Source organism: Cupressus sempervirens, chromosome 9 (genome assembly GCF_028749045.1).
Source record: "Cupressus sempervirens isolate cs-2001-9-10 chromosome 9, ASM2874904v1, whole genome shotgun sequence".
Classification (NCBI taxonomy): domain Eukaryota; kingdom Viridiplantae; phylum Streptophyta; class Pinopsida; order Cupressales; family Cupressaceae; genus Cupressus; species Cupressus sempervirens.
This window is the reverse complement of record NC_143126.1, coordinates 826,485,295-826,500,202: the sequence shown is the minus strand read 5'-3', so window position 1 is coordinate 826,500,202 and position 14,908 is coordinate 826,485,295. Positions and strand designations below refer to the sequence as shown.

At 34.1% G+C, this 14,908-nt stretch overlaps 1 protein-coding gene across 1 annotated transcript; it reads right to left on the bottom strand.

The window, feature by feature from the left end:
- Positions 1-4,108: 4,108 nt before the first annotated feature.
- Positions 4,109-12,783, bottom strand: LOS2 (Enolase). The gene is made up of 17 exons (XM_089802238.1): positions 12,670-12,783; positions 9,130-9,193; positions 8,936-9,000; positions 8,589-8,636; positions 8,376-8,462; positions 8,182-8,262; positions 7,711-7,812; positions 7,413-7,493; positions 7,197-7,271; positions 7,002-7,064; positions 6,828-6,905; positions 5,596-5,790; positions 5,330-5,380; positions 5,154-5,242; positions 4,987-5,038; positions 4,693-4,749; positions 4,109-4,579 (listed from the first exon to the last, which is right to left on the bottom strand). The coding sequence occupies exons 1-17, from the start codon at positions 12,733-12,735 to the stop codon at positions 4,499-4,501; spliced, it is 1,335 nt and encodes a 444-aa protein (XP_089658364.1). The 5' UTR covers positions 12,736-12,783; the 3' UTR covers positions 4,109-4,498.
- Positions 12,784-14,908: the final 2,125 nt, after the last annotated feature.

Sequence of the window (14,908 nt, the reverse complement as noted above, 5' to 3'; positions counted from 1 at the left end):
GTCATGGAACCACCCTCTTCCTCGAAAAGAGAGCTTAAGCCACCCTCATTAGACCACTTTCTTATTCTCTAATTATTTAGATTGGCTTTGGCAATCCCATGCATGCAAATGATAACATCTTGCTGGAAATATTTATTTACATATTTAGTATTATTAGTACTGATAATATGAGTACTTAACATAGAGTGTGATGTTACACCCAATGATACAAAATCTCAACCATTTTCAGCATTCCAAAGCATGGGAATATGATTGATTAAATATGTCAAGTCAATTACCAAAAAAAACCATTACTTTGGTTTTTTTACCTTAATGCCTATAGTTAAATAAGGAGAAAACAAGAAAACAATAGAGATTAATAGACTAAGGGTATGATTCATAAGAAATAGGAAAACAATGAACACAAACAATATTTCTCTTCCATCGAAATGTACTCTTCAAAGTATTGTCTATTACAATTGTTTTGTACTTTTCTCCACAATGCTGATAGAATTTATACATAGCCTAGACAAAGATCTATAGCAAAATGTATTTATTATTGAAGTTGATAAAAGCTCAACTCCACGGCTCCTAAGAATCACCTGAATGCAAACACTTGTTACAAAAAGAGAGAAGCAAACGCTATGGATGCTGAAATTCCAAGATCCACATATGAGACATTCTTGGTGAGCAAAAAGAGAAATTGCTACTATCAAAAACTGAATAAATAAATTACAAAGAGATCAATCCTTATAAAAGAGATCAAAACCCTAAAGGTAAAACCTAATAATAATTAATAAAAGAATTAATTATTATATGCCTAAAGTTTAGTTTAAGTAAACTAGAGATACAAAGTGACTTAATAATTAAATCAAAATGATTCAATTAATAAGGCAATATCTTATTACTCTAACACCCCCCTTTAAGATAAACTTAGAGAGTTGCTAAAAATATAGAAACTACTGCTGAAAGTAAATTTGGTCCCTACAACAAGGCCTAATGAGGTACCCAAGCACAACCAAATCTCTGAAAAGAGGAGAAATAGAGAAAATCACATGGGAAAAATCCTTCTCCAAAAAGAGATGGAAAGAATGTTCTAGAAGATAGGAACAAAATGATGATCATAAAGAACACCATTGAAGTATGAAGCTCCAAACACTGCCAAACTGTTGATCTGAAGAACTTTCATTGTATAGAACATGACCAACTAGAGAAGACTAAGTCTGAAGAGCTGATAAATCAAAGATGGAAGGTATCTTCATGGCCTCCAAAAAAAGGAATAAAAGAATGTCTATATGGTAAATGATCAATCTCATCGAAATGCATAGGTACTAAACCATTGCAATCACCTAGTACATAGAATCAAATACTAAATACATAGCTCACTCCATCGAACCAAAAAAACAATATAACCAACATAGCCACCCTATAATTTTGAGAGGTAAGACATGAACATTGAAACTAAATGCAATATCTTCTACAGAAAGAAGAATCAGGAATACCAAGGGTGCAAAAGAAGTACAAACACCTAGAATGGCACGTGTCATTGACACATCATGAGACTAATGTAGTGGAAGGAACACTCACTTGACAAAGAAAGAAATTGAATATAGCCAACATGAAGCCCCTCCAAGGTACTTTATAATATAGTGTGAGTACAACAAAACACAAAGATGCGCAAAATCCAAAAATGCAATAGAGTGGCACTTTATTTTAGTGAGAAAAGCAAAAGCTATGGTGGTTGGATTTTTTTAGATCCATAGATAAGACATTCTTGATGAGAAAAAAATAGAAATTGCTATTATCAAAAGTAAATGAATAAATTACAAAGAAATCAATCCTTATAAAAGAAGATCAAAACCCTATCAAATAGAACCCAGGTTGCATGAGAATAATTAATTAAAGAATTAATTATTGTAGGTTTAAAGTTTAATTTAAGTAAACTAGAGATAAGATATTGTATTATTAATCAAATCATTTTGATTTAATTATTAAACCATGTATTATCTCTAGTTTACTTTAGCTAAACTTCAAGCATATAATAACTAACTCTTTTATTAATTATTATCATGCAACCTAGGTTTTATCTATTAGGGTTTTGATATCCTTTTATAAAAATTGATCTCTTTGTAATTTATTCATTCACTTTTTGATAACATCAATTTCTCTTTTTGCTCATCAAGAATGTATCATCTATGGATCTTCGAATTCCAACCTCCATAGCTTTTCTTTCTTCTTCTTTTTTTGTGATAGGTGTTTGCATGCAGGTGATTCTTGGGAGCTGTACAGTTGAGCTTTTATCAACTTCAACATAATATCAGAGCTCCAAATCTTCGTGCCCCTATTTTATTAATGAGACATTTGGCTTAGCTTTCATATCTATGTTTTTTCTTTTAGAGGTTCATTTTTAGAGTTTTTTTGTATTGGATTTGGGGGGTCACTTTTTATTGGTGCACTTTGAGCCCAAATGGACCTCATAATTGAACTCAGAGCACTCAAAAGCCCCTTTTTTCATATACAATTTGTCCAATTTGGACACAGTTGGAATTTGGGGCAAAAATATTGTTCCAAAATTTAGCACATTTCCTAAGGTAGTGATTTGATGATTTTTGGTATAGAAATTGAGCTTTTTGGTGTGCAAATCGAGATTTTTTTGGTCTACAAATCAAGAATTTTTTGGCATGCAAATCAAGATTTTGACACACAACTTGAGTTTTTTTGGCACACATATCAAAAAAAAATTGTGCACAAATCAAGGTTTTTGGCACAAAAATTAAGACAATTTTGTATGAAATTGGCATGCTTCTCGAGTAATCTTGGTACTGGTGGGCATGCCTTCAAATGGCATTGGCATGGATCTTAAGGCGGTAATTTTTATTTTATTGTGCCCTTCCAACTCTTTTTTAACTTACGTGTGATTTTTTTGTTGTAACTTGCTCATCCAAACTCCATTTTTTGCAAACAAGATATTGTCAGAAAGCTGGTTCTAAGCCCGTACTAGTGCTGCAGGTTATTTTCAGTTTTGATATTTTTTTTCCAAATGCACACCTCTTCATGTGACACGGTCTCCTTATTATAAGGAGATGATGCCGCTGGTGGCAAGGGGAAGAGGACCGTCATTTGTGCCACTAGGTGAGCAAAAATTACAGTCTTGGATAAAGAGTATGCCAAGATTTCTTTAGAGAATGAGAACTTAAGACATGTTTGGGAGGAGTATGGTTGTAACATCATCATGGATGTGTGAGCGAACATTAGGAATCATCCACTCATCAATATCATCATTACAAGCACATAAGGGCCATTTTTTCTCAAGACTATTGATAGTTCAGGACATCAAAAGGATGTTGACTTTAGGATGTTATTGAGGAGGTTGGGCCACATAATGCGGTCCAAATAGTGACAAATGTAGCACTTGTGTGTATAGTTGCAAGGGAACTTGTTTAGATAGCTTATAAACATATTTGGTGGACTCCATGTTGTGTTCTGGGGAAGATTTGTTTGGATTAAAGTAGTGAGTGATGCTGGAGATGTGCAAATGTTTATCTGCAATAACCAAATATCACATGGCCTTTTCAAGAGTTTCACAAAGAGTTAGTTATTATATGCATGAGTATTTTATTGGTCTTATTGGACAAAATCTATCGCCTAGAGGATATTACCATAAAAGGTTACCAACTACCAGTGGAAATTTTGTAGTAACATCGTTTAGGTGATAGATTTTCATATAATGTCTGTTCTATGGTTAGGCCTTTCAAGGGTTTGATTACAAATTATAATTTCAATTGCATTTCCTTTACAATCAAATTTTTTTTTCTTCCCATTTGTTCTGACATCACCATTAGCAGACTAAAAGTCCAAAATCACAGCTATAGGCCAACGTGAGAATCTCAGAAAGAAAAAATGCAACCCAAAGAAGTATAGCTCATTGCCATCCATATTTTTGGAAAAATTGCATTCTACCCCTTTTTTATATTGCTTAAACTCTACATTTTCAGCCTTGGTTAGGATCTATCATAAATCACCACTTACCAAGATACTGCCATCAAGTTACTGTTCAGTAATAAAACCCACGTTGAAATTTAGCTAAGTCGTGAGAGCTCAGAGGAATTCAAAACACTAGAAGCCAAAATTCATTTCTAAGAACGAATTTCATAAAATCTAGACCTTCAATATGTTGAGCATTGACCGTATGTCAATTCTCCTTTTCTAGAAAATATACTCCAAAAATTTTACCACTAGTAAATCCAAAGTTCTATGTTCAAAACAAATTTCTGGTACAAGTAAAAACTAATTTGGAAACTATTTTAGCAGCATGCTGGACCAACTTTAAAGGTTGGGTGCAAAATTTTGGGTAACGAAATCTTGCTTCAAATATAAGAAGCAATACAAAGAGTCATATAACAAATTCATCTGCTGCCCTTTTATTCAAACCTAATGCATCTTGCTTATTGTGAGACACTCTTCTATTGCTCAACGACAAAACTTTCAGGAATGCTGATTGCATATTGCATTCCTTGTTTTAGTATGGCTCTACAGGTTTGCGGAAATTTGCACCTGCATAGACAGCAGCTGAACCCAATTCCTCCTCAATTCGTAAAAGCTGCAAAAGAAACAGCACTGAAGTTAGCTAAATACAGATGCCGAAATGATACAATAAAAATACACTACCTAATCTGAGATTTGTTAGCATTTCCTTAATAAAGTATTAAGTACCTGATTATATTTGGCAAGTCGCTCAGATCGACATGGAGCACCAGTCTTTATTTGGCCCTGAAAACACAAACATAATAATTGCTCAGAAACTAGAAATTTTATCTTAGCCTGTATAGCATGGGTATTTGGATGCGTGTGTATACCATCTGCAGAAAAGCATGCTCAAAATTATCAAGCTTCATCTAGAATTCATGAATTGCGCCACATTTGTGACGGTATTATTTTGTGGAAATGTGCTTATTTCAAATAGAAAATCTGAGACGCTATACAGCAAAAGCAAAATGCAAATATTACCGTAGACAATCCCACTGCTAGATCTGCAATGAAGGTATCTTCAGTTTCCCCACTGCATGCAGTCAGACAAGCATTCTTTAAACATAAATATAAATTTTGTATATGAAGCATTTTTACTTTTCGCAATGGACAACAAAGAAAACCTAAGAAGACATTACAATCAATACCTGCGATGACTTGTCATTACTCCCCATCCTGCTTGCTTCGACATTTTTACAGCTTCAATACTCTCAGTTACTGAACCAATTTGGTTCACCTGCAAAAATGGTTGAAACAATATTCAGGCATCACATTGTGGCAACAGAAATTTCCAACTGTAAGAAGGCAAGGATAATCAACTCACCTTCAACAAAAGAGCATTGCATGATTTTTCGTTGATTGCCTTTGCAACACGCTGCTCCGATGTTCAATAACCATTAATGAAGAAAATTGACAATTGAAATAAAAAAAGACTGTAGTACTGAATGCTCAATCAATACTCACATAGTCACGGTCTATGTTAAGACTGGGTCATATAAAATAATTTAGCTTAGTGTTGAATCATAGATTTGTGAAAGAGAAGCAGCAGAATTACATTCAACACATAAGTTAAGTTGCCCAAAAAAGTACCTTTGGATTAGTCACCAATAAATCATCTCCAACAATCTGAACCTTCTCTCCAATGGTAGCTGTGAATTTGGAATAGTGTTCCCAATCATCTTGATCAAATGGATCCTCTATTGATACAATTGGATATTCATCAACAAATGATTCATACAGCTTGATCAGCTCAGATCCTGATATCTTATTGCTACCATCATTATTCTGCAGCCACCATATGCCCATGGTCATGGAACTAAAATAATTGAATTCATTCAAATTCTCCATTTAAATTAAAAAATTATAATATTGAACAGTCAAATGTTTATAACCCTCTTAAAAACTACCACAGTTTTCTACGAGATAGTCACCTAGACCATAAACAGGAAGCAAAAAGTATACGATCAAATGATAGTTGGTAACAACAAAGAACAATGTCTCCAAACATTTATGGATAAGCATAAACACGCAACAAAGAATGAAAAAAATAATCAACTGGGAACAACATGCTCAGCAGTGATAGAAAAAGGTGCCTTGAAGATGCACAGTTGAGGATAGCAATGGAAGACGCTTCAACAATGAATTCCCAAAAAGAGTTTTGGAGGTTACTGTCTGATGGAAGGGTAACATATAAAATGCACATTTTTACCTTTAAACAATGGTATGCTCTTCCAGGTTAAAGGAAGTAATAACAGCTACAGTGAGATGCTATTGGTCCTTTAATAGATCACGATCAACAAGAAATCATCACGTCTATTTTATTCTAGGGCATACAGATCCACTAATTCAATAAATGACAACATGGCAAAAGCACTAAGATCACCTTGAAATCACATTCCCAATTATAACCCAGTTTCTGCAGGTACATATCTGCTTTTCAGTGTTGCACAAATAGCCACAAATAGAAATGATTGTGGCTACCCCAAACATACAAAGAGAGGGTTATTGAATACCATTGAACGTTAAAGAAGCTGTTTGTCAAAAGAAATGATCCTCTGGACATTTAGATTTAATGTTTCCAATTATCGGATTAACTGGAAGAGCACTAAGAATGCCTTAGAAGCACATTTACAGCCCCAGTTTATGCAAATGTGGACCCTCATTTTAAATATTATCAACATAGCAAAAAAACACAAAATATTGGGTCAAGTTCTAACACACAGAAAGTTATTGTTATGTACTGAAAGAGTAATCTCATAATTCAACAAAATTATTTGCCACAGAAAATACATTGGCGTTACTGAGGCAAGTTTGATAGCTACCTCCTCCTTGAAGTTTAAATCATATGTTTTATCCTGACCATAAAACTCAGATGCGGCAACATCCATACCAATGACAACCTGACAATCCAAGATACGCAGCATTATTTGACCATATCCCAGCTAATGTGACAATACAAAAGAAAACTCCAGAAGGCAAGAGATAATTATGCTAACCTTGCCAGTGTATCCAGCCTTCTCAATGGCAATTTTAAGTAGTTCTAGCCCTTCTTTGTTCTCCTGTTTTTCATTAAAAAGATATCCAAAAAGAGTTACAAATGAATAAGATTCGAATATGATAAAGCTTCCTCCCCGAAATAGATAATAAGATAGACTTTACAGAAGCAAAATATCAAATTAATAAAAAGAAACCTGAATATTTGGAGCAAAGCCACCTTCATCACCAACATTTGTTGCATCCTGACCATACTTCTTCTTGATCACAGCCTGGCATATCATCAATTTAACAATTTTTCAGATCAACACGAATCCTCAAGGTTAGATATTGAAAGGAAGGTCATTGCATTCTCTCTGTAATTCGCGTGTTCAACATTTAGGCTATAAATAAAAGTATGTCGCATGCTATACCTTCAAATGGTGGTATACTTCTGAACCCATTTTCATGGCCTCTTTAAATGAAGAAGCGCCTACAGGAAGGATCATGAACTCCTGCGTGACCAATGTTATGTACAGTTAGAAAATAAAACTAAACAATAAAATACCAGCATGCTATATTTAGAAACAGTAAGGCATATGCTGCATAATGATGGAATGAATGTCATTAGACACAATATACTGTAAAATTCACATAAAGCTCACAAACACGTCAGCAATATGAATTTTAAGAGGAATGCTGACCAATGAATCATTTAAATAAAAAACATACCTGCATTGCAAGTTTGTTGCCTGCATGTGAGCCTCCATTGATGACATTAAAGGCAGGTACAGGCATCACTAAGTTCTTGTTGCCAGCAATATTAGCAATGTGCTGCATAGCATGATCACTAGATTTTAGGATACATACTCCCAATAGACCAACAAAATACTCATGGCATATAATGCCATGTTTTCTTTTTGTTTTCCAGTTACAGCTTTTAAAGCAAGGAAATAATCATCAATAAAAACAACCCTCAACCAAGAGGGATGTATTTTCCCTACTAAGAACTGAAGAAGGATACTCAAAAATACGAAACAATTGTATGAAAAGTCTGAGTATAAGACTTTCTTCCATTTACATCTCAGAAGCAAAATGTTCAACCACAAAACATTGGGCCTTTTTTCAAACGGTGACTTTGTTACCATACCAAAAGATTGTAAACATTACTTGTAAGCAAAAAACTGTCAACAAAAAAGTTACCTGATAAAGTGGAATTTTTTTCACATGAGCCCCTGCTTTGCAAACAGCCAGAGATACTGCCAATATAGCATTTGCTCCAAGCTGTTCAAATTTATTTCCATCGATATAAAGTTAGTATTTATTCAAATTGCCATGTGTTTCTAGTAGAAGGATAATGTATAAGAAAATCAAATACTTCATAAGATAAAACATACCTTCTGTTTGCACCAGCCCCATTCATTTTGGGTTCCATCAAGAGTCTGTACCATGAAGTTATCAATTCCAGTCTGATCAACTGGATCCTGAGAGGAAAACAATTGAAAAGTATTAAGTATCAATATAACATCTGGGCACCCAGAAAGCATAACACTAAACAAATATGCACTTATTAGTAAACAACAAAGCCAATCATTAACAAGTTCGCATACCTTGCCAATAAGAGCAGGTCCAATAATTGTATTGACATTTGACACAGCCTGCCACAAAACCAAATGGAGTTTGGATGAATTCAACAAACCAACCATACAATCCAACACTGCTTTTGAAGAAAAATGGCAGATAGTCACTAGTCTACCAGAAGAGACAAGACCAAAAGAGATATTCAAGCTTTGTGAAATTGTGAGTAATACCCAAGAATTTGAAAGAAGCCAAACAAATATTAGACAAACCTAGCTCCAACTTCTAGACCATGTCAAAGCACTGACTTTAAAAAGGATTCCTAGTTGGGAATAAAGCATTTTTATTATAGATTATATATTTTGGTTCCAAAGCACACCTTCGAAACACCTTTTCCAAGATAGTCTTTTCCTCCATCACGAAGCTCCAATGCTTCATAAACACCTGTTTGATTATTCACAAAAGAAAGTCGTTGTTTTAGAGAGCCTAAGAAAGTCATATCTAGTACATTCAACACTACTATATGATTTAACAATAGCCCAAAACTAGTAATCGAAATCGAATCATTTTTACCAGTAGAAGCACCACTGGGAACTGCTGCTCTGGCAAGGAAACCATCGGAGAGAACAATATCTACCTGCATACAGATAAAATAAATGTCAATTTGAATTAAAGATTGATCAAACTGAATGCCGAAGGAAACAGTGCATGTGTATAAAAAAGATACCCTTATGCAAAAACACAAAACAGTCAAAACTTAATCTGTGGACACATTGAATAAAGTGGAAAGGTGAAAGCATGTGAAAATTTGAACTTCTCTTGTATGTATTCAGCTTCAATTCGATGCCAAGTCTATATACATATGAAACTAATACTGACTAATATTGACTTAACTTGTACCCCATTGTATACAAAATCAGGGCACTCGGATCAACTAGATGTCCTTGCTTGAACCACCTCACAACAGCTTAGAAGGATGAAAATATAGATAAAAATCAATAAATCCCAGATTCCTTATTATCAGAAGAATTATTTGCAAAGCATCCATAAACATTGAACAATAAAGAGAGATTTTAATGAGAGTTTCTCAGAACTTGGTCCAATACAGCAACAGCATTTGTCAGAGAGAAACTCAAAGATCTTGACAGTTGACACAAAGATAACAATAGCATCTGGAACTCTTGCACCTAAATTCAAGGAGATAACAAAAAATGTGTAACCATAACAATAGCATATGAACCCTCTTGGGGAGAATATTAAACTCAAAGCTAGCCATAAGTCTTGAGTTCATTCAGACCTAAAAATGGAAGTGCTGCATTACTTGTCAACATGATTAACAAAAAAAATTAAGCAATCTCCAATCAAATGGAGTGGAAGATTTGTCTGTTAAGTGTTACCTGGCTCGCATTGCAAAGCCAGCAAATTTCCCTAGAAAACATGGACTCTATAATTTGAAAACTCTGTTACATGGTTTCTAACTTGGAAATATGGTCATTTTTCCCAAAAATATTCTACAATTTGACTGATGTCTTATATTCTACATAAGATCGGGCACTAGATAATCATGACAAAATTTCCTGAGCATTTTATGGTTATTAATCTAATTTTTGTATGTATAATATTTTATTTTTGGTACAATAGCATATCTTTGAGAAATAGTGTAAATTATACAATTAAATATGATATTACCATCCCATATGCATAAGATACTACTACAAAATTCGATTAAACAACTTGCAAGCCTTCACTGGATTGACACAAAAGTCAAACTTATAGACAGCATCCTATTTTATGGTCAAAATATATCAGAAAAAATAATTTCCCGGGCTTGTGACCACGAATGTATATAATCAAAACTGACCACTAAAGGTAGTTCTATGGAAATGGATAGCACTGGGACAAAAGAAAATAGGTCTACTTTAATTGCCAATATCTACAATTTGTTGGCATGCACATGCTCTTCAGAACAGAAGATACAAATCCTCCTTCTAAGACTGATGCTATGTATATTGCTCTAAACCTCAATTGTATTGTCAATTTCTATCCACAATATTCAAAGTGGAAAATTAGGCTTCTATGAGGTATCAATCACCAGGTTCCAGTACATGACATGAAGCAACTCTTGCCTGTAAAAATGTGACAAGATATCAAAAACACTAAAATGGACCGATTTATATTTCAAACAAGATAGATGGAATGTAGTCTGGCAGAAGACAAGGTTATAAAGAGGGAAATTGCATGCAAACTCTACACTATTATTTTTGTTATAGCCTATACTAGATACATTTGGTATTTCTTAGGTCCTAGAGAAGATGACTGGCGAACTTGTCTTTGTAGGCTATATAAATCTATAACTTTTAATATTTTATAACTGCATGGCAACGAGGTTATACAACTAAAACTAAATCCAACATAAAAGACATAACTAATAAAACCTTATGTCAAAAGGCCGTGCTGCCAAGGCAAAACACTCTTTTTCCAGTCCAAACATTAGATTTATACAACTAAAAGTAAACCCAACATAAAAGACATATCATTAGATTTATATAACTTTTTTCCCAGTCCAAACATTAGATTTATACAACTAAAACTAAATCCAATATAAAAGACATAACTAATATAACCTTATGCCAAAAGGCCATGCTGCCAAGGCATCAATCAGGCAAAACACTCTTTTGCCAGTCCAAACATTAGATTTATACAACTAAAAGTAAACCCAACATAAAAGACATAACATGAGATTTATACAACTCTTTTTCCACTCCAAACATTAGACTTATACAACTAAAACTAAATCCAACATAAAAGACATAACTAACCAAAAGGCCATGCTGCCAAGGCATCAATCAGGCAAAACACTCTTTTTCCAGTCCAAACATTAGATTTATACAACCAAAGGTAAACCCAACATAAAAGACATAACCCTAAACCCCTATTAAGTACAATGTCACATTTAATATTGTAAAAAGTACAATATCACATTAAAAATTTCTGAGAAGGTAGAAATTCCAAATCCCGGGAGAATTGAAATAACAAAAGAAATTTTAAGACCTCTCAACATGGTTCTATGTTTGATTGTCTCATTAAAAATGAATTCTTGAGACTTATCTTTGATACAGTATGCTAAGCAATTATCTCAGCCGAATGGATGTCAGTATGACTCCCTCATCAAAGATCGAAACTTTGCTTTGAGATTCGACTATGGTATACTATATCCAACTAAAACTTTGCTTTGAGATTCGACTATGGTATACTATACTTATACAACTAAAACTAAATCCAACATAAAAGACATAACTAACCAAAAGGCCATGTTGCCAAGGCATCAATCAGGCAAAACACTCTTTTTCCAGTCCAAACATTAGATTTATACAACCAAAGGTAAACCCAACATAAAAGACATAACCCTAAACCCCTATTAAGTACAATATCACATTTAAAATTTCTGAGAAGGTAGAAATTCCAAATCCCGGGAGAATTGAAATAACAAAAGAAATTTTAAGACCTCTCAACATGGTTCTATGTTTGATTGTCTCATTAAAAATGAAATCTTGAGACTTATCTTTGATACGGTATGCTAAGCAATTATCTCAGCTGAATGGATGTCAGTATGACTCCCTCATCAAAGATCGAAACTTTGCTTTGAGATTCGACTATGGTATACTATATTAAATGGATATATTTCACATAGTTATTATCTTTCATAAACGAATTAGTTCTATCATAAAAATTAAATCTTCAAAAGGCAATCCTCGACGAATAACAACCACAAGTCTGCGTCCATTAAAACGATCCAGCGAGAAATCATTTTATAGTATAAGGGTTCAAGGATCAAACAAGCTTAAAACATGATAGCTCAAACATAATACATGAATCGAAATCACAACCTCACTGCCCTAACTTCACAAGGTAAAATAGCTTACAGAGCTTCAACCTTACAATTAAACCAGTCTCAAAAGCGGCAGCGCTTAATAATGCGAATCTAAGTTGATAACGAATATACAATGACTTGGAGAATCTATACAAAATGGCAAGAAGAACAGATGTGGTACAAAACAAATGCTGAGAATTCATGTCCTGCATAATGGAGAATCCAACAAACAGGGCACATACCTCAACCGTCGGATTGCCACGGCTGTCAAAAATCTGCATCGCTTTCACTTTCTGAATAGTCGCCATTCTTCCCAAATCGATGAAAACAAAACCACGAAAACCCTCTGATCAGATAAGAATGCTTCTCCACACCCGCAGTGCTTTAATATCAATACACAGCTCTTGACTCACAGGTGAGCTACCCCACAGGCGTTACGATGTTGAGACACGTGGAAGAATCGTGACCGTCGTCTCCGGAATTTTAATTAGCATATTCCTTGTTCTATGCTGTATTATATATTCCCTATGGAGGCCTATGTTTGCGGACCACGTATTTTGTCAAATCAACGGCGTGCCCGCCTACTGATTCCGCCTGCCATGGGATTTTTGTTACCGTTTTTCTCAAAATTCATGTTCGTGTACATCTAGATCATTATGACTTATGGCCATTATTTTTAATACACATTTTTATTTTTTAATTAATTGTTTAATACTTTTTTTTATATAGAATTTTTAAATATTTGTTGTATTCTTAGTTTTCTGGGTTTTTATTGTTGTGAAAATTATATGTCACTGTAGCTTTATTTATAAGGCTTTATGGTATTTAAAATGTTATGAAATATTTTGGTTAAGAAGGATTTTTGTATTGTTTATTTTTAATAAATATTTGTATTTCTAAATTTATAATTTAATGGTGTGATTTAAGCTACTTTTAGGGACATTTTAATTATTTGGTATATTCCTAGTTGTAAGGGAATTTTAATTAATAGATTATTTTTCTAAGATTTGTCATAAGGAGAATGCAAGTGGGACTAGACAATTGAAAATAACAAATGAGAGACAAAATGTAAAGCAATGGACTAGTAAGATTGAAAAATAATATTAAGGAGGTGTCTATATAGAGAAATAACAAATGAGAGACAAAATGTAAAACAAAGGAGAAGATTGGTGTATTAGTGAGAATGAAAAATTAATTTGAAGGAGACACTTATATAGAGAAGTAATTCTACCTACCATGTCACATAGACAAGGCACCTAAGTAGCCATACCTAAGTGGGATTAAGGAATCAACATGCCTCACAAGCCTAATTTAGGTGAAGAAAAAAGTTGATCTCAACATTAAGGTCTAATAAGGTACTTAAGTATAGTTTACCAGTAAAGAAGAGGGAAAATCATTGGGTACTAACTTTTTAATGTTTAAATTGTGTTTTGGAGTCATTTAGAAGTTTGAAATGTGGCTTGAAATATTCAAATTTGTTTTAGGGAGAAAAGCCTAACATGCATTAAATTTTCTTTAAATAAAAGGGATTTTTTTTAATGAATAGTCCCTTTCTATTAAATTAAATATAAAGTTACATATTCACAAAAAAAGGGGTCAGGGACACAAGGTCGCCCCATGAGAGTTCAAATGGCCAAAGGCTGGACACTTCAATATTCATAAAAAAATAAATAGAGAAAGCAACATTTAGCCTATAAGATTAGTACTAGCCAAGGGGGGAGGTTCACAATCATCATGGCCCCATACATAAGCAGGGTTGGTGGGGGCTTTAGGAGGAGCCCACCCATCAACGACATTATCATTCGTCTCTTTAACTTTATTTCCCCTAACCTAGAAAGCAAGATCACTAGATCTAACTAGGAGAAAAGCCACGTAGGATCTAGAATGGAGGAAGGTTGTGTAGGAGAAAGAGCAACAGGGGGAGCCATCGAGGACTAGCCACACTACAACATTTGGAGTCAAACTCCGATGGTAGTGTAATTTGTGGTGATTTTTCTTTTTTTTTTTTGCAATTATCCTCGACACCATCACAATATCGAATTTGGCGTCATAATTACGATGCCCATGTGAGTATTAAAAAAAACACGACATAAATCATTCCACACTTGTTTTGATGCAAAGAGTTGTGCGTAAAAGAGTGTGGAGAGCTTCGAACGAGGGCAGACTATTGTGATGTGGAGCCTAATCAGACTCGAAGGTTTATTCAGCACGATTTCTCCCTAGATTATTTCTACAAGGGTTTGGGGGCAATGCCCCCAAGATGAGGCCAAGGGGCAACTCCCCTACGAGGTCCTAGGGCAATGCACCAAAAATGATCTTATATTGTAAAAGGTGTCAGTTGTTATTTTTCTATTAGATGACTTATTCTAGCCCTAATTTTGTAAGCGACAAAAGCTTGTATAAAAAGGCTTAAGGTTAGGGATTTCATAATGTATGATGATATTGTAACTTCTTGCAACGATATTGAGCTGTAAGGGATTG